General features: G+C 42.2%; 2 protein-coding genes and 1 long non-coding RNA gene across 9 annotated transcripts in view; 2 read left to right on the top strand and 1 right to left on the bottom strand.

Annotated features, from left to right (window-relative positions):
• The window catches only part of PLEKHG1 (pleckstrin homology and RhoGEF domain containing G1), a 102,410-nt gene extending 90,649 nt beyond the window's left edge, over positions 1–11,761 (top strand). For all 7 annotated transcript variants that reach the window (XM_081186178.1, XM_081186179.1, XM_081186177.1 and 4 more), the window contains 9 exons: positions 1,165–1,251; positions 1,898–1,931; positions 4,180–4,275; positions 4,778–4,816; positions 5,276–5,298; positions 6,274–6,459; positions 7,484–7,600; positions 8,225–9,914; positions 10,703–11,761. In XM_081186178.1, the coding sequence (XP_081042304.1) occupies positions 1,165–1,251; positions 1,898–1,931; positions 4,180–4,275; positions 4,778–4,816; positions 5,276–5,298; positions 6,274–6,459; positions 7,484–7,600; positions 8,225–9,914; positions 10,703–11,754 (3,324 nt within the window). In that variant the 3' untranslated portion in view covers positions 11,755–11,761. The remainder of the gene's footprint in view (positions 1–1,164; positions 1,252–1,897; positions 1,932–4,179; positions 4,276–4,777; positions 4,817–5,275; positions 5,299–6,273; positions 6,460–7,483; positions 7,601–8,224; positions 9,915–10,702) is intronic.
• The window catches only part of LOC308583372, a 444,074-nt gene that overhangs the window by 349,152 nt on the left and 74,764 nt on the right, over positions 1–20,158 (bottom strand). The window lies entirely within an intron of this gene.
• Positions 16,953–20,158, top strand: part of MTHFD1L (methylenetetrahydrofolate dehydrogenase (NADP+ dependent) 1 like) — a 124,321-nt gene continuing 121,115 nt past the window's right edge. Inside the window, exon 1 of the mRNA XM_081187198.1 lies at positions 16,953–17,252. Coding sequence (XP_081043324.1) covers positions 17,029–17,252 — 224 coding nt within the window. The 5' untranslated portion in view covers positions 16,953–17,028. The remainder of the gene's footprint in view (positions 17,253–20,158) is intronic.

Consider the following 20,158-nt stretch of genomic DNA (forward strand, 5'->3'; position numbering starts at 1 on the left):
ATCTCATTCTACCCAATTACCCCCTTCCTTTTAGAGAGCAATACAATCCCAAATTAATGCACTCATGCAGTGGGAACAGGAACTGCTTTTAATACCCTAAGGGGCAAACTGGACATGGACTTAAAAATGTTGCACCAATGGGAAATTTTTCCTAAGGTTGGGAGAGAGGAATGGTTTTCATTAGGATCTCTATGATCTTCCATCCAGCTGGGCTCCCTAGCCCCTGTAATTAATGAAGGAAAAAACAAAAGATGTAACTGCATTCTACCTATTTAAGTGCACATCTAGTTTGGCCCTCAGCTTCTGTTTCATCTTTGCACTTTGAGAATTAGACAAGTATTAGACATGTCTGCCTGAAACTGATAATAATATTTTTGAAACCCTTTATTTCACTGAATTTTGAACAGTATGCCTCAATTCTGATCTTGGTTAATTCTTGGAGGAAGAAACCACAGGTCAATTTTAGAAAAGTATAGTGAGGTCAATGAACATTACTGTGACTTGGAAAATAAAATGACTAATGGGATGAGTTTTGTGGGTGAATAGATACACATATATATAGAAACAGTGCCTGCTTCCCATTCTAGCAGATCTCTTCAGGAACAAGCAACCCAGACTGCCCTGCACCACACAGCGTGTTATACTGGTTATGCAGAAGTAATTCTTATCCTGCCCAAACCACTAATCTGCACAGGAGCAACATGATAACCTCATAGAGGGGGAAAGACAAGGAAACTAGGGCATGCAGACACACAAGGCACTATTACAGCCTGTGGTGTTCAGCTTTGCTGTCTCATCATTTTCATGTTAGTTACCAACTTTGTTAAATAATTAAATTTGGTTTTGTAAATTGTTGTCAGCTACCAGACATAGAATAATATTCAGAAATATACTAAAAGCATTTTATTCTGATGGCCATAGAAGGATGTAGTGGAGCCAAGACATGACTCTCTCAGATGTTGCTGAACTCTCGGCCCCCTTCAGGCAGCATGGCTAGAGATGATGGGGATGGCAACAGATTCCACATCTCTCCCCTATCCCATCCACTAGAAGTCAGAGCCTTCTTCACGCTCAACCCTTGACTCTGCTAAATTTATTGTCTGGTGTTACCTACACTCCTTCATGTCTAGCTATAACTCATTGCATTCTTGCAACTTGTAACAGGCCAAATCACAGCAAGATAAGCGCCTTTGGATTCTTCACTTGAAGAGATTAATTCTTGAAAACCACCCTGCCAAAATCCCAGCTAAGGTAAAATATTAACAACTGCCTTATTTGTTTTTTTGTATTTCTATTGATTGATTGATTGATTGATTGATTGATTGATTGAATTTATATACCGCCCTATATACGGAGGTCTCAGGGCAGTTCACAGAACAAAATCAAAATATAAAACCACAAAATATATAATCGAACTAGAAACAACAACCCAATAACACCCCACACATTATTATTATTATTATTATTATTATTATTATTATTATTATTATTATTATTATTACTATTATTATTATTATTATTATTATTATTATTATTATTATTATTATTGCATAGGATGTCTATCAGATCAACCAAAGGCCTGATTAAAAAATGAACTTTTTTGCTTGGTGCCTTTTTAAGAGTGTGGATATGTTAAAAATAAAATATGTGTATTTTAGTCTTCTGTGATAGATGCATCTGGGTAGCCACATTATGATAACAGCACATGAATTGCATTCCACCAAGTTCACTTGAATCAGGACAGTTTTGAAACCAATGTTGCCTTTCAGGTTTTAGAAGGTTTGGTGTGGTGGTGCACCAGCCAAGGACCCAGAGTCTGGGGGAAGGACTATTGCTGACCTGAGGTATTAAGCAAGTTCATATGGTTTTTGCAAAATATTTGTTTTTGTTTTTTCAGGCCAAGCAAGCAATTCTTGAAATGGATGCTATCTGTAAGTATATTTGCATATAACTATTCATTTGCATATATTTTTTAATTAAAAAACTCTGGAAAATATGTAATAGACAACTGGATGCATTAATCTTAGCTGTCACAATGTTTTCTGGTTCTGGCTCAGAGCTTTTGAATAAGAACATGGGTGAGACTTTTAGATACTTTCCCTCTTGTACAATTTGTTTCAGTAAGGTAGATACACTAGCCACAAATTCAAACTTCCATGTGTCACAGTGTCTAAACTCAAATCTCTAACATGAGAATAATGTTGTTGTTGTTTAGTCGTTTAGTCGTGTCCGACTCTTCGTGACCCCATGGACCAGAGCACGCCAGGCACTTCTGTCCTCCACTGCCTCCCACAGTTTGATCAAACTCATGCTGGTAGCTTCAAGAACACCATCCAACCATCTCATTCTCTGTCGTCCCCTTCTCCTTGTGCCCTCCATCTTTCCCAACATCAGGGTCTTTTCCAGGGAGTCTTCTCTTCTCATGAGGTGGCCAAAGTATTGGAGCCTCAGCTTCACGATCTGTCCTTCCAGTGAGCGCTCAGGGCTGATTTCCTTCAGAATGGAGAGGTTTGATCTTCTTGCAGTCCATGGGACTCTCAAGAGTCTCCTCCAGCACCATAATTCAAAAGCATCAATTCTTCGGCGATCAGCCTTCTTTATGGTCCAGCTCTCACTTCCATACATCACTACTGGGAAAACCATGAGAATATTATTGCTGGCCTATTTTACAGAATTCTTATAAGGATTACTGAGAATGTACATGACACACACTCAGGAAAAGTTGCTGCTACCACCACGGTTTACAGGACCCCAAACAGAGAATCTTTGCTGCTAGTAGCAGTTAATTAAATATTTTCAGACACGGCTGCAGAACAGCAATAGTGTTTGGATGATTGGTGCTGCCGGTGAGCCCCAGTGGGATTGACTCTGCTAGGCAGTTCCCCATTGGCTGATTGGTGATTACAGCAAGTCCCTTTGAAAGCACACTATCAATGTCAGTCACCTGACCCTTTGAAGTTGTCACCTGACTTCGTAAGGAATTTCAGTAAGATTATATAATATATAGCCTATTCATTTTTGAACTTTATTAAGAACTAGCAAAATTATATGATAGGCAATGTTCTACATCCATGTGTATTTATGAAGAGCTTTTATACTCCTTGATGGGGAGAATTCTACAAGGTGAGGCAGTTTCTCCCTTTGTCATAGAGCTAAGCCACCCCAGTTTTAGGGTTGTGTACTGGTTTTGGCCCCTTCATGGATCACTGCCTTGTCGTGACGAAGGGGCTTGAATAACTCAGAGAAGCTATGAGCTATGCTGTGCAGGGCCACCCAAGACAGACAGGTCATAGCCAAGAGTTTAGACTAAATGTGATCCACCTCGAGAAGGAACTGGGAAACCACTCCAGTATTTTGCCAAGAGAACTCCATGGACATAAAAAAGGAGAAGCTTTGAGAAGAAAGTGATAGTTTCCAAGGCATGCTCTGGTTCATGAGGTCACGACTAAGATGACTAAACAACAACTGGTTTTGGCAACAGTGTTGTTCAGTGTGACTCTCTATTTCCCTTATATAAAAGATTGGCAACCACAAGCAGGATCAAAGTTTTCTGCTTAGGAAAGGTTTGCCAGCTCGTACATCACCTTGTGTTTTGAGATTCTTAATAAGAGCACATTAAATAATTAATGATGAACTATGTTGTCTTTTCAATTCATTTTTAATATCACCCTTCCAGGGGACTGCTATTATGCATGCAGAATGTCTTCTCCAAAATTGCGTGTGGAGTGAAAGACATTTACATAGCTTGTATGTTGCTACCCAAGACATTTCCCAAGCATCCCTCTCAAAGCCATTCACTAATATGAAATAAAACTGAAAAGTATCCTTGGGAACAATCGGGGGGCATTCTCAAATTGTTCCTAGGTGACTCCAGCCTAGGCATAGGCAAACTCGTTCCTCCAGATGTTTTTGGACTACAATTCCCATCATCCCTGACCACTGGTCCTGTTAGCTAGGGGTGATGGGACTTGTAGTCCCAAAAACATCTGGAGGGCCAAGTTTGCCTATGCCTGCTCCAGCCTTTAAAACCAAGCCTGCTTCTCCCTGCATTGTCCTATTCTAGGTTTTGTTTGTGACGAAGCCTTGAGAAATGTAATGCTGTAATCATAAAGTCTTCTCCAAAAGCTCACCTGATGTATGAAGTCATACTTACATATTGTTTCCCTAATTTCTTTATAGATCACCCAGGATTCCATTATAGCCCAGAAGGAGAAATGAAAGCATCGAGTAATTCTAAAGAAGGAATCGCCCCACAGAGGGTGAGAAGGAAGTCAGGTAATAAAATATTTTGTTGTGGTTTCCTATAGGAACATTCTTTTACAGTCAAGTCATCTGAAAAGGTCCTTGTACTTCCTGGTCCCCCACCATCAGAAATGTGGTGAGTTGTGCTGTGCCTTTTCAGTAGCAGCACCAAGCCCTATGGAAGAGGTAGGGAAACTGTGGTCCACCAGATGTTAGCAAACTACAACCCCCATCATTCCTGACCATTGGCCATGCTGGCTGGAGCTGATGGGAGTTGAAGTTCAACAACATCTGGAGGCCACATGTTCTCCATCCCTGTTTTGAGAACTTCTTTGCCTGGCACTGACTAACACATATAATTTGGTGTAAAATCGAAGTACAGGGCAGTCCACTAAGTTTTTCTGGGGTGTTACTGTTTCTCTTTTGGCTGCTGTTGGTTGCAGTTGGGTTTATTTAGGATACTTTTTTATAATATTGTTTAAATCAGGAGACAGCATAAACATTTTAAACAAAAGCACATGTGTTTTTCCCGCAGAACCTTCATCCAGAGCCCATAAAATCATCAAGCCAAGTGGTGAGTTACAATGTGTCCTGTATGTGATATTATGCATTAAGTATTACAAATCATGTGGCACCTTTAAGTGTTCGATTAAGTCTATGTAAATAAAAAAACAAAACCCAGTTGTCCTGGGGAAGAGTCGTGTTCAATCTCTTGTCAGGGAAGAAATGTCAGATTTGTTAAATATCTGACACACAAAAATAACAAACTTCAAAATCAGCAGGCAAACCTTTCAGTTTTGAATGCAGGGGGAGTTTTTCACATGGGATAAATTTATTACAAAAATGTTCAAGCATGCTTGCCTTATCTATTGATGGGGCCCATGTTAAATGCAGTACTTTGGTTTATAATTTCCATTTTAAAGTCAACAGGTGTTTTAGACTTAAACCTGTTTTCCACAAATGCGGAACATAATTTTTTACTAAGTGATACTTAGGATTGTTTTGTTTTTTTGTTTCCCACTAATAATTTTAGACATGGATCCAGACACAAAAAAGGTAAGCCATATCATTCTCCTCACCCCCAGTAGCTTGAAAGTGATTTTTGAAAAAGTTAGATTTGAAGTACTGAATACTTCTTATAACTTCAGAACAGTTTGTTTTCCTTTTTCCACTTACGATTGTTATCCATGCCTGCCACCTAGTGGCTGTCATGGTCTTACCCTTCTTTACCTCCAGTTGTGCACAACTGCAAACAATAAGCTCGGGGTTGGCATACAGCATTTTATACCTGAGGCAGGAAATCTGAATATTCCCCCACCTCTCCAAACCATAACATGCAAATAATCCGCCTGGAAGATCTCCTGTGCAGTCGCCACTGAAATGAATACAGCTATGCAATAACTTGATGTGCCATGCTTCAAACATGTCTGTCTCCCGTTTTGCCCCCCTCAATGGTATCCCAGCTCTGTTGCCCACTGGGTGTCATGGTAGGGCAGTTTTGGAACATAACAAAGGGTGGGGAAAGAGACCAAAGAGACTAAGTAGTGCTGCCTACCACATACTCTCTTGATTCCTCTAAGCCATAAATTGACCACCTATGGTTCTCCAGATGTTGCTGAACTACAGCTCCCAGCATTCCTTACCATTGGCTGTGGCTGATGGGAACAGGAGCCCAACAACATCTGGAAGGCAGCAATATCCACACTTCTGCACTAAACTCGTGGTCATTTCTCTTACCTTTTACTGGTCCATGTTCTGATATTAAGCCACATACAGAAGGATGTGTGTGTCTACTACTGAGAAATAAAAGCTATGTGAGAGATGATTTAAAAAGAGACCAAATACATGATGTGTGGCTTGTATGTGCACATTTATATATGCATATATTTGCATGTTTATGTAGATGCATATGTGTATATATCTGTGAATGTGCTACACACCCACATCAGAATAGCTGCTGATCTAGCTATAGCTTTAAAATGAGAAGGATGGGACCCGGTGCTTCATATAAATATATATTTTCCTTCCAAGCGGATCAGTATTGAAGGAACCCTGCTATCTCAGGCTGAAGCCCTCCTCAGTCCTAGGAAAAAGTTTTTACTGAATCACAAAGGACTGGACTCCAATGAAGTGGCCTATAGTAGCGACCAAGAGGATAATGCCCTCACTGGTGTTATGGATCAGACTGATGCTGACGATGAGGAAGAGACTGAACAGGTAGCCAACTTGCTTTGTGAAATGGAAAGATGAATAGTAGGGTGTGTGTCAGAGATGGGTACATAAAGGATGAGAATTACTGGTGCTTGAAGGATTTATTTCTGTTAATTCCAATGCAAACCTACCTGATCCACACTTCCCAGATTGGAAGTGTGTGAATCGGAATGTAATGATTATTTGGATTTTCAGTTCCCCAAATTTTGTGATGCAGTTTTCTGTTGTTGTTGTTGTTGTTGTTGTTGTTGTTGTTGTTGTTGTTGTTGTTGAAAAAGCATTTTTAAATCACTTGTTTAGATAAACACATGTAGAAATGCATACAGAGAGAGAGAGAGAGAGAGAGAGAGAATGAATTTTCATGCCAGGAGAGAAAAGGGGACATCATCTTCCCTTTGCAGTGCCTTCCTCATACTGAAAAAAAATATTGCATGTGTATATTTATACACAATATACACCACTTGTGTATATGTGTACAAAATATTTTTACATGATTATTATTTTAAAATAATAATATTATTTTGAAAAATAGTAATACTCCGTTACATTTTTTGTGGAAATTTCTGGAGGCCAAGGGCCATTCTTCTTTTCCCTGTCTGTGCTCAGGCAGCCTTTCTGAGCTTGTAACAAGACTTGCATATGTTCCTAGCAGTTGTACATTTATTTGAGAGGAAAATACCACCACCCAAAACTTTGTGAAATATAGAAGCCTCATGCTTTCAGGATGATGGCATCACAGCTACCATATCAATCAGAAAGCAACCATATCAATCTTCCAGAATACTCTTCCTGGAGCCCACCATCTACCCTGCAATAAGCAAAATATATGTCCTTTGTCAAAAACATTTTGTGTTAGCACACTGCCTTTTGCTGACCTCTGTCAGCTTAGGAGGCCCCACCAGAGAGTCCTTTCCACTGTAATAATGCAGTATCTTGTCGAACATTTGACATTTCTGAGACTTGGCTCTGGCTGAAGGCCTTTCTGTGTAAAGGATTATGTGTCATACTGTAACCCTTCTGTTTTCTACAGACCACACAACAAAATTCCCAGCAGAAACCAAAGGGAGGCCGCAAAAGGTTAAACAGTCAAGTTGCTGAAAATTTTGAGAAACGAAGAAGTGTTAATCTCAGTAAATGTGAAATTCAGGTACAGTCTTTATGGAAAAGTGGTTGTATAATTTGTCGACTTAATGTATTCAGTGGTGTGAAATAAAATGTCTTCTTTTGCAGGCCTTTCAAAGGAGGTTTTAAGGAAAGGAGCATTCAAATTTTGCTTTTAAAAAGCCAGGAAAAAAATGCAGTGCACCCCTATCCCTGGTTTCTTGCGAGTAAATCCCACTGACTGTGTTCAAAGGGACTTACTCATTTGTGTGTCTGTTCCAGATTGTAGCCTACGGAACCCAGAGGCTCCTGGGTGTTCTGAACCATCTGGAGGGGCCTGCAGACAAATGCTTGTGAATGGCTAGAGTATATGAGAGGCAGAATGGATGGTTGATGAATGGAGTATGTGTTTGTGCATGGGGTTTGTGTGAGAGATGAATGGATGATGAAGGGGGGAGGATTAAAGGCAGAAAGAGAAGGAAAAGAGGTGTCCACACCCACTTTTTGTCTTGGTTCTGTCTAGCACCAGTATGTAGCACCTAGCCAGTTTCCCTCAAGGAAATGAGACTCTCAACTTCAGTAAAGTTTGCCCTCCTCTTCTATGTGATTATGATTCTGCATGTTAGTTAGATCATAGACTAATAGTGTGCTCTGTTTCAAAACTTCATAGAATGCAAAGGAGCCTGCAAATGAAGCACCTTCCCAGGTCAACGCAAAGCTTTCATTTTCCTGCAGTGGAGGTGGTCATTCATCTCGGCAGTTTGCACCACAAAACAGCTCATTTATGGCGAATATTTTGGGCAGAACAGATGCAGTGAGAAACATCTGGACAGACCACCAGATTCGGCAAGCCCTGTTCCCAAGCAGACGCCCCCCGCAAGAGAACACAGAGGACGAAGATGATTATCAGATGTTTGTACCGTCAGAATCTACATCCAACTTGGTTTCCATTGGCTGTGAAGAGAGAGAGCCTTCAGGCCGCCCTTGCAGCTGGCACGTAGGGCTAGCTCATCAAAGGGACATTTCTAGCTCTAACTCTCATAGAATTGTGAGGCGGGCCAGCAGTGCTGGGGAAAGTAAAACTTCTCCGTCTGGTTCAAGATACAGAAAAAATGACCTTGGTCAGAATGCTACTTGGAATGAAATAAAAAGTTCCAGGAGTGACATGGACAATCTGCAGGTGTACCTAGAATCTTCAGAAGAACTGACTATTGATGACATAGATCATGTCTATGACAATATAAGTTTTGAAGATTTGAAACTAATGGGTCTCACTCGGAGGGAAGCATCTGACCATGCTCCACAAGGGTCAGCTAGAGACTCGCTCTATGAGGCTCAAGACCAAGACATTGCTTTCAATAAAAGACAGGCACCTCAAAGCAGGACCTGTATTTCTACCAGCAGAAATGAAACTACTTCCAGGAGAGGAACTCCACCTGTAAGCTCTCATGATCTAAGGATCAGTGAGGAAAATATCTATGATACCATAGTCCTCCCAGAGCAATCACTGACAAATTTCAAATGTGATCGCCTTAAGTGTTCCAAAAAGAGGAGTTTTCTGGGTCTGGAAACAGATTTTGCATGCTGTGACCACCTGCGGCAGTTTGTTTCTGAAGAAAGCCTCCATTTCAGTGAAGATGAAAATCCCTATCATTGTGTTCCATTAGATCATGATTATTTGAGCTTAGTGGATAGCTCATCAAACTCTGATTCACACTCTCACAAATCTGCTGCGGACAAGTTATCTGAGGAAGTGGATGAAATCTGGAATGACCTGGAGAATTACATCAAGAAGAATGAGGAAAAGACGAGAGACCATGTCCTTGCAGCTTTTCCTGTTTGCAAAGATGACATAGACAACAACACTCCTACTAGAACTACTTGTGAGTTAAATAAAGATGTGGGATATTCACTCCCCCCTCTCTCACTGCCAAAAACACCTGTTTTCCCAAAAGCTTTGCCCAACAAAGTTGCCAGGTTGAGTGAAGCCAACCTCAGATTCGAGGAAGAAGCATCGCTATGTAAGGAAACACCATGCAGAGCAAATTCCTTGATGAGTCTCAACAGATCTTCCCTCTCCAATGAGAGACCTTTTGTAGATAGTCTTTATGAAACTGCCAGTAGCATTCTGTGCAGTGCAAATGCAGAAAGTACTGACAATGAACTGGATGCTGTGGATAAAACAAAGAACCGGGTCTTCACTATGGCAAGACAGTACAGCCAAAAAATTAAGAAGGCAAACCAGCTTTTGAAAGTAAAAAGCCCAGAGCAAGAGCAACTTTTGAGCCGGCAACATAAATCAAGGCACAAGGACTTAGCAGCCATTTTGGAAGAGAAGAAACAAGGAGGCCCAGCCATTGGTATGTGGACAATGTTGCTGCTTTAAAACCATTCTTACATTGAATACTTTGAATGCCTTTGGAGGAGGTCACACAGGTAGCTTAGCAGCCCATGCATGTCCCCCTTTACAGAGAAACCCCTAGTTTGTGGATAGTGTAGGTGTGGGCCTGGTGGCGACCAGCATATGCAACCCCCCCCCCCGTGATCTTAATTGTATAATAGTAAAGAGTAAAGGTAAAGGGGACCACTGACCATTAGGTCCAGTTGTGGACGACTCTGGGTTTGCAGTGCTCATCTCACTTTATTGGCTGAGGGAGCCGGCGTACAGCTTCTGGGTCATGTGGCCAGCATGACTAAGCCGCTTCTGGCGAACCAGAGCAGCACACGGAAACGCCGGAGCAGTACCTTTTTATCTACTTGCACTTTGACGTGCTTTCGAACTGCTAGGTTAGCATGAGCAGGGACTGAGCAATGGGAGCTCACCCCATTGCGGGGATAGTATAGTAGTAATAGTAGTAATAACATCCAAAATATGTATAGTATAGTAGTAATAACATCCAAATAAGGCTATAATAGAGTGGATAGTAGTAATAACATCCAAATAAGGCTATAATAGAGTGGATAATATAGCTAAGGCTACAATCCTATGCATGCTTACTTGTCAGTAAGACCTATTAGAATCAACAGGACTTATTAAAAAGATGCGCGCTTACTACTCTATAAATTTAACTCCCATGTTACAGCCTTTTTTTAATATGCAATGCAACTTTGTTTTGACCATTTTGTCCTCTGTCACACTTTTCTTTAGGTGCCAGAATTGCTGAATATTCCCAGCTCTACGATCAGATTGTTTTTCGGGAAACCTCACCCCAAAAGACTAGTTCTCAAGACCCATCAAACATAAGGTATTCCTCACCAGTGTCAACATCTCAGTTAGCTGCGGAATGCTTCAGAGCAGAAGACTGGTTTCACTCAACATACAGTAATGTGGAACTCTCAGATTTCTCTCCCTGGTCGGAAGTCCCACACCTGAAGGCCAGAAGCTCCCCTTCGGAAATGAGTGCAAAGCAGAGACAGTTGCCAGCGGCCTGCTCAGTGCCTTCCCTTCAGACTCCTCTTCGCCCGCACATTCCTGCACAAAGGTGGAGTGCAATTATAAGTCAGCCTAACAAAGAGAACTTGCACCACAGTCAGGTTTTTAACTCTTTAGGAAGACGGGAAAGCAATGCAAAGTCACAGATGCACAGCAGGTCACAATCATCTTCCTCTATTGTGGCCAGCAAGTCTGGGGAGTCAATAAATTATCCACATGAAATGGACAAGAAGCAGCTGCATTCAGACAGGAACTTTCTCTCTGAACACTATAAAGAATCTGTGCCAGGTGCCACCCCAGGACTTGCAGCATGTGATGGAGCAAAGCAGAGCCTCGAGAATTGCTCCGAAATGATTCTGCAGGATTCTCAAAAAATTCTTAGAGTTAACAGAAACTTGCTCTCAAATGCACAAATAGCTACCCAGAACTATTTTTCTAACTTCAAAGACACTGATGATGGAGAAGGGGATGACGACGACTATGTTGAAATAAAATCTGAAGATGAGGGCTCCGATTTAGAGAGTTTCTACAACCAAACAAAACTCTCGGATCCAAACATAAATGTACATTGCGCTGCTTCAGAAACTTGTAGTGACAAAAATATGCCCCTGGCTCCTGCTAAGGCATCAGACTCTTTCCTGGCCACATGTAGTGATTCAGATAAATTGAATGATTACCTGTGGAGGGTACCATCTCCTAATCAGCAGAACATTGTCCAGTCCTTAAGGGAAAAATTTCAGTGTCTTAGCTCAAGCAGCTTTGCTTGATTTTTTTTTTTAATTCCTAACATTATGCCTTAATGCTGACAACGTTATAATAGGGCTGCCTGTACTAGTAGAGTACATTGTAGTGTGTATATTTTAACTATTATGTAGTGAGAAATTTAAAGTGACTAGTTTTGCACTGTCAAGTTATTGACTGGCTTCACGTTGCAGGCAGATTTCTGGCTAGCTTTTCCTTGCATCCATTCTCAACAGTGTCCCCTATGCTGAAATCATGGCAATGATTTTATGAGAGCCAGTCACGTAGGCCAGAATTCTGATTTTGTCCTAGGAATGGCATTAATGCTGAAAAGCAGGGGGGGGGACTGGCATATTATGTGAAATGTGCAGTGAAATATCAGTGAAAGATAAAGAAAAAGTACTCTCAGGTTTACTTGCTTAAAGGACTGCACATATATTTTCATCAAGTGAGGTATGAAATACTGTGATTGGACTGAAGCTTATTGTTGTATTGTCACTTAACTCCAATAGCGTTAAGATTCCCCTCCTTACGTTTCCGCAGCCCACTTTTCCAAGTAGGTTTGATAAATAAAATGTGCACTTGTGGTACAGACCAAAATGGAATCTGTGGGATCAAGCAGCAAAGCACCTTTCTCCAATTCAAGCCTGCAGGGTAGCTGTAACTCCATTTTGGAAACAATTTCCTGCCACTAGTAATTCAAACCTATACATTACTGAACACAAACTAGAGATGGTTCAGTCCCATTAGCTTAAAGGGATCCCCCTCCCCCATTTGTTTAAGTTGGTATCCTTTTATTTCAATACACTACATTCCTTTTTGTCTCCCTTTTATCACATGAAAGTAGTAAGTAGCCCTAATCAGATGTTTAGTACCCATATGTGCCAAACATACGAGGGAACACTGAGATAGCACAAGCCGTTATCGCCATCTAAATACTGACACACATGCTGGCCATGTCTTGGCATCCATCTGAATAGGTCCATCTGTATGCAGGTATGGCTCCCTCCACAGAGCTGATTGATAGCTGTTCCTGGGGCAGGAGCTGTTCGCTTGCATATCCATGCTCACATAGCCCAACCTTTTAGACTGATGCTTATCACACATGGGCTGGGAGAACGTGAAAGGCACCCGTGTCTGTACATTCTCAATAACCCCTTCACAGATTTAGTACGAGCAGGTACCAAATACCTGAATAGAGTTGACTCTTACTGTTTATGCTGCTGTGTATTCTGTCGTCTTATTTTTTGCATAGCTTTAGCTTGGAAGCAGTAGTGTTTTTACTTGAAAAAAAAATACGGTGTGCAAACACACAATGTTTAACCAGTTTTCAGATGAAGGACATATAACAGTGATATAAATGAAATTGAAATGCATTTTGCCAAGGATGGGAGTTCTCTCTTTTCCACTTAAAAGCATTCCACTTTGCTCTAGCACAGGGCACAGTAGCCCTCATACATTTTAGAATGTCAACAAGTTGCTTTTACAGGCATTTTTTTGACAAAATCCCACAAGTGATGAGTGTATATTCCATTCTACAAAAATAGATATTGAAAGCTTTGTGGTTTCTGAATTTATCTGAACTTCATGCAACAAATGCTTTTTAATTTTTGAAATACTACTTCAAGAATGTTGGGATTTTATTTCTGGTTTACCACAATCTCAAAATTTCTTGTTACAGATAGGTAGCCGTGTTGGTCTGCCATAGTCAAAATAAAAAAATTCCTTCCAGTAGCACCTTAAAGACCAACTAAGTTAGTTCTTGGTATGAGCTTTCGTGTGCATGCACACTTCTTCAGATATCTGAAGAAGTGTGCATGCACACGAAAGCTCATACCAAGAACTAACTTAGTTGGTCTTTAAGGTGCTACTGGAAGGAATTTTTTCATTTTCAAAATTTCTTATACAAGACTGTCCCAGTTACATAGAAGAGCTGACTGCAATTCAAGCTATGTCTAGTAAAATAGATTATGACTAATGCAAGTATATTTTAAATTAGCAAACTTCAATTTTTATTTAATAAAAATGTAAAATAATGTAAATAATAGTAAAAGAAATTAATTTGAGTGCATTAACAATAGGCACATTTAGGTTCCTTTGTAACGACAGAGGAATTTTATTAATCTGATAAAATAATGAGATATATGCTTAATGGAACACATAGCTTGGTGAGGAACAAACAATATGTTTGGGGTACTTTTTGCTTTGCTGGCAGAAAAGCAAACAGCTGAATTCACAAGTAGTTGAGCCCTGGAAAATGTTTCCATAAAAACAAGGGCAATACTGGTTTTCAATTCTCAAATGAGCTGCCAACCTTGTATCTAGTTCATGCTTTGTAGGAAGCTTGACTTACGCTGTCTAACATCTACAATTGCCATTTCCCCAAAAATACCAGTTAGAAAGAAAACTACTCCCAACCAAAAAAGCAGATCTAGATTTTATAAATACTACAGTTCCTCGTGCAAAACTTATGTAGCCAAAATAGCAAAAGAATGCCATTGTTAACCTGGTTTGAACTTGGTAAATGAACAGTTGGAAATACCATGCATCTTTTTTTCTGAAGACACTAATATATATTCCTTCATATTGTAACATAGAAGGTTAAATTCACTTTGTTGCACAGCCTTCTCAAATGAGCAAATTATATAAATTTTCTGCAGCCTCAGGACAATACAAATGTGAATGGAATCAAAAGCAGCTGTTTCTTGGTACACAAAAGGCGAGTTCATTTGAGGGTCTTCTTCAAGACCACCACCCACATTGTAGGTTAGTGGGTCCGTTTTACTGTCTGAACTCTTCTGAGCACATTACTTCATTCATGGCAGTGGGTAGCACAAAAGTGTAATGTGAGGGCACAGTAGGAAAATAGCAGCCATTACTAAAACTGGAACAATGGAGCCAGAGAATTAAGGATGCAGCAGAGGAGTCAATATGACATGTGCTGCAAATTAGATAGGTCATAGCAGACTCATTACATTTTTATTAGTTTAAAGGTGGATTTCTCTTTTCTTTTGAAGAGTCATACCTCTCTTTTGCAACTTTTTGTAAAGAACATTTGAAAGGAGGTTTATAATTTTTAACCATGTAACATTGTTTGTAAAATACTCCGGTTTTAATGTATTTCTGTACTATTTGTTGATAGTGTCAGCATGATTCTACTGGACAGGGTTCACAATGAAGTCATTCTGGATGGATTCACACTGCGTGTTTCCTAATTTCTGCAAATCATTTGTTAGCATTTTATTCTACTGGTTAGAGACAACCTCTACATTGCACTTTTTTCATGTAAGGAGTCTTTTTTTAAGGAAGATGTAAAAAATGTATGTACATGTAGAATATTCTTCAGTAAAGCTTTTTCTCATTTTGTTATGCTTAAAAGCTGAGTTTAAAGCATGCCAAACCTGAAAATATGTAAGTAATAGCTGCCTAGGGGGGGAAATAAATACTATTTGCAGCAAAATTGAAAAAAGAAAATGTAGTCTGTTTTGTTAATTGTTTCACACTGTGCAGTGTACCAAGGGGATTCACCCTTTTGCAACTTTTGCCACTGCCTCCTTTACTTGGCTTTTACCATTTACTGAATCAGCTGGGAAGGGTCAGCATTGGTGAACATATTAAGATACATATCCAAAACAAAGAGTGTGTTCTAGTATAATGTATTATGGGGGTCACCCAGCTAAAGCCTGTGGGTGCCATGGTGCCTGTGAAGGCCTTCATTGTCACCCTGGGCAGAGGGCCTGGATTTGTGAGCTTTCATTTGGAGGGAAAGGGTAAGTCTTTAGCCCTCCAGGAAGGGGGGGGGGGTGAAATATGAAGCAAAATATGCAGGTATCCTTCTAAGCAACTGCTGTGAAATGAGCCAGCTTAGTAGGTTGCTTCTGCCCCTCAGTATTTTTAGTCAACAAGTGAAGTGAGAGCTGTGATTTGTTGGTTCATTTGTTCAGACACCAGGTATTAGCAATCTCTGGGGTCCTGAAGAGCTAGTGTAGAAATATCACTCTGGTGCATAGGCTAGGAGTAGCACAGGTTCTCCCAGAGTAGAAAAATGAACATAGTATCCATGTACCAGTAGGACACTGTGGTTTAGGATGACAGAAAGCACCCCTGACTTGGGACCACTGAGACTGAGGCACCAATAAAAGCTGTAGAAACATGGAGAGATACTTTTGTGAGCTCTAGCACCAGCTTTCTTGGGTGGCGCTGTGGGTAAAACCTCAGCGCCTAGGACTTGCCGATCGCATGGTCAGCAGTTCGAATCCCCACGGCGGGGTGAGCTCCCGTCGTTCAGTCCCAGCTCCTGCCCACCTAGCAGTTCGAAAGCACCCTTAAGTGCAAGTAGATAAATGGGTACCGCTTTATAGCGGGAAGGTAAACGGCGTTCCGTGTGCTGCTCTGGTGCCGTCTCGCTAGAGCAGCTTCGTCATGCTGGCCATGTAACCCGGAAGTGTCTGCGGACAGCGCTGGCTCCCGGCCTCTAGAGTGAGATGAGCGCACAACCCTAGAGTCTGTCAAGACTGGCCCGTACGGGCAGAGGTACCTTTACCTTTTAGCACCAGCTTTTATTAAGAAAGAACCATTTCCCCTCCTTGCCAAAGGGCTTCTTCAAAACTCTGGGTATCCTACTAATCATGCTGCAGCCTTTCTTCCTACTAATAATTGGTGCCAAGTGTTGTCCTGGACCCCTTGTAACCCATGGTGGGTGGCCACCATTTCAAATTTCATTTCCCACAATGCCCCAGAAAAGGCACAACGCTGAGGTACTGTGGGAAAAGCCAGAGTCTGCTGCCAGCTGGGCGAGTTGCTCTTCAAAGGAAGATTCTCCAAGCAGCAGCAGACGCTGAAGCGGTGGTTGGCAGTTTTAATTGCTCCTCGTCCCTCTTTTCCCGTTTCCTTTGAAGTAAGGCCAGCTGCTTTCCGTGGGATTTATTTCCAAGTTAGCAAAGGCTAACATGCCCCCCTGTGTTCATTATAAGGCCAATATTTCCAAGGGACGACGTTTGCTCAGGGGAAGCGAGGGCCATGGCACATGCCCTGGGTCCGCAGGAGAGGACAAGCCGCTCGCTCACCACCTGAGGGGAGCTTTGCGGACGAGTCTATGCCCGGAGGTGCGAGCGAGACGCCGAGGCTCCACTGGGCCCCCGCCTTTCGCAGGCATTCCTTGGAGCCGGCCACGCTTTGCCCGTCGGGCGCCCCTCCCCGCGCCACGTCCCTCCCCAGAAGCCAACAACTCCGCCTCCCCGCCAGGGAGCCCCGACAGCAGCAGCAGCAGCAGCTTCCCTCCCGTCCTTCCTCTCGCAGCCATGAGGCTCTCTGTCCTCCGTCGCCTGGCGTGGAGACCGGCGGCACCGGCTGCAGCCAAGCACGGCGGGAAGAAGGTGGTCAGCTGCGGGGTTCTGCCTCTGCTGCGCCCTGGAAGCGGCTGCCCAGGCGCGCTCCTGCTCCCCCGGGGCATCTGCGGCACGTGGGGCCGCCTGGACAAGCAGCGAGGGTCCGGCAGCGGAGGGCTACGGGGCTCGGCGGCCAGGTAAGCGGACGGTTCCCTTTTGCAGAACGTGGGGGTGGGAAGTGCCTGGTCCCGCCGCCAGCGCTTCTAGTTTGTAGCCGGCACTCGGCCCCTCGCCTCCACGTGGGGAGGAGGGCTCCGCCTCCGGGCTGGCTGTTGTGTCTGATGCAATAACGCAGATGCATTGCGGAGGAGAAGGGGGGGAAGGAGGGAGTGGCGTCTCCGGCAGCCAATCCGCTGCGAAGAAGCGGGAAGCGCGGCTTCCTATTGGCCCCGTGAGCGCCTGCTTTCACTCTCCCCGCTTCTAGAGCTATTAACTCAAATCGGAGTTCATTTAGGTTCATTGGAACTTGCTTATTTATATCTGTCTTCAGACACACACACACCAAATATATATAGGTTCTCTCTCTCTCTTCCATCGTCTCTTGAGAAAGATGCCAACAGATGGATAGATATAAAATAAATAAATATACATATAAATTGAAATAGAATAAATCCCAAAGATGATTTACAACCCAGTGAAAAACACAATAATAAAAGAAAGTGACTGGATCCTGTGAGGGCAGTTGCCGTTTTCAGAGTTGCCACATAGACATGGCTATCCAACCTATTTTGGCTTTTTTCCATCGCTGTATGCAGCACTGCCTTTTTTATTGTAAAAAAACTCCTTTTCCTTTAAGGCTCCCTTAACAGGTAGCAGTTAATCTGTTGGAAGTTTATCTCCATAATTTGTTCTCTGTGGCAGAAGAAGCTTCTTTTGCTAAATGTATATTAGATGATGAAAAAAGTTGGCAGTCCTAGAAATTCAGCCTTTTGTGGAGCTTGTACAGTATAAATGTAAGCATGTTTACTGAGAAGTTAGCCAAATTCGGCTCATTGAAATTTGCTTCCAAGTAATCAAATTAAGACTGGTGGTGTTAAAGGAATAGTGCCTCTCTTGAGTGTGCACTCTGGAATAGCTCTGCAGGGCAGAATCTTCTCAGTTTGCAATGCTAAGACTGCAGTCTTGTGGTGACTTACTAGGGAGTAAGTGCCACTGAGTGCAATGGGACTTTTGAGTAGACAAATACAGGTTTGCACAGGAACACGCTTCAGGTATACGTGCGGAAAGAACCTCTTGAGATACTAGCACCTTGGGATCAAGGTCTCCCAAGGCAACATCAATTTGACACCTTGGTTTCACAGACCTCTGGCTTTATGTTAATAGATGTAGGGTGGCCAGATGCAGAAGGGAAAACTTTTAACAGTTGTGTAGAATATGCAGTTTCAGCAGGTGTACAAACTCCTACATCCACACAACTACTAAAGCTGTAGGAGCCTTAGCCTTTCTGGTTTTTTTTTAATCTGGTCGCCATTTATCTATAATGTATTGTTAATGAATTTGTGGGTGCCAGAGTTTGTGGATTGAAGACACCCATAATTCCTGGATTTGATAAATGTTGAAGTTTAATCAATGCTTGGCTGAATTTAGCAGTGTCAAAATACAGGCCAGCCTGATAATGGCTGCTAAGTTAAGTATGAGTTGTTAACAGAGTACACAGACAGAGAGATAAGCCATCAGCAAAGCGAAGACTATGTGCCAGCTACAAATGGGTGGAGCCCTGCCCTGAGCTCTGGGAAGTTAGCAGAAGAGAATGCCAGAGCTTTTAGGAGGGAGTTTAGGGATTTCAGTTTGGGATGATGTAATCGGGAGGGGGAAACCTTGTGTCAGTCTGTTAAATGTGGCAAGCAGGGTCAGAGCACAAAGTTTGAATCGGAAGCTGGAGCAATAGAAGAAATGGAGCTGATCTGAAGTTTAATGCTTTAAACCGCTCAAGTTGTATATGTGTGTAAATAAGTCATATATCATAAAAACACCACGGTCTCTGCTGTGCCTCATTGCCAATGGAAACACAGACCGTGGAGGAGCCCCTGGAGTTCCTGGACTCTCACACCACTCTGAGATTGGGGAAATATGTAACAGTATTGTGTGTATATGTGTATTAGGAGCAGGGCCATGGGTCAATGGTAGAGCATCTGCTTTGCATGCAGAAGGTCCCATATTCAAGCTATGGCTGGGAGAAAAACCTGCTTAAAATCCAAGAGAGCTGCTGCCAGTCAGTATAGACTCTACTGAGCAAGTTGGACCAGTGGTTTGATTGTTCCTAAGAAGGTGCACTTTTGCACATGTGTGTCTCATTCATAAATAACATAACTTGGGGGTATTTTGTACAGGGAAATCAGTCATTGAAGGCCAACTATACAGTGGTACCTCGGGTTACATACGCTTTAGGTTACAGACTCCACTAACCCATAAATAGTACCTCAGGTTAAGAACTTTGCTTCAGGATGAGAACAGAAATCGTGCTCCAGAGGTGCGACGGCACCAGGAGGCCCCATCAGCTAAAGTGGTGCTTCAGGTTAAGAACAGTTTCGGGTTAAGAACGGACCTCCGGAACAAATTAAGTACGTAACCAGAGGTACCACTGTACAGATATATATTGTATACTAGTGAACCTTGGTATAGAACTAATTACAGGCCAAAACTACAGTGGAACCTCGGGTTACATACCATCCTCCTTACAAATGCTTCGGGTAACGACCTCCGCTAACCCGGAAGTAGATGCTCCTGGTAGCAAATTTTGTCCCGGGATGTGAGCAGAAGTCATGCGCTGGCAGCGCAGCGGCCCTATTAGCGAAAGTGCACCTCATGTTATGAACAGTTTCGGGTGAAAAACGGACCTCCGGAATGAATTAAGTTCATAACCAGAGATACCACTCTAGTGGTCATATAGCTTATCTTTGTAAGCTGCCCTGGGGGCCTTTTTGGCTAAACAGGTAAAAATGTTTTAAATAAATGTTTACTTATAATGTGGATAACATTCAGAAAGCAAAGACTTTCTGTGTAAATCTGATGTATCTTCAATGGGACTTACATGGGAGTAAGT

The sequence above is a fragment of the Podarcis bocagei genome (assembly GCF_964188305.1).
Source record: "Podarcis bocagei genome assembly, chromosome: 3".
Taxonomy (NCBI): Eukaryota; Metazoa; Chordata; class Lepidosauria; order Squamata; family Lacertidae; genus Podarcis; species Podarcis bocagei.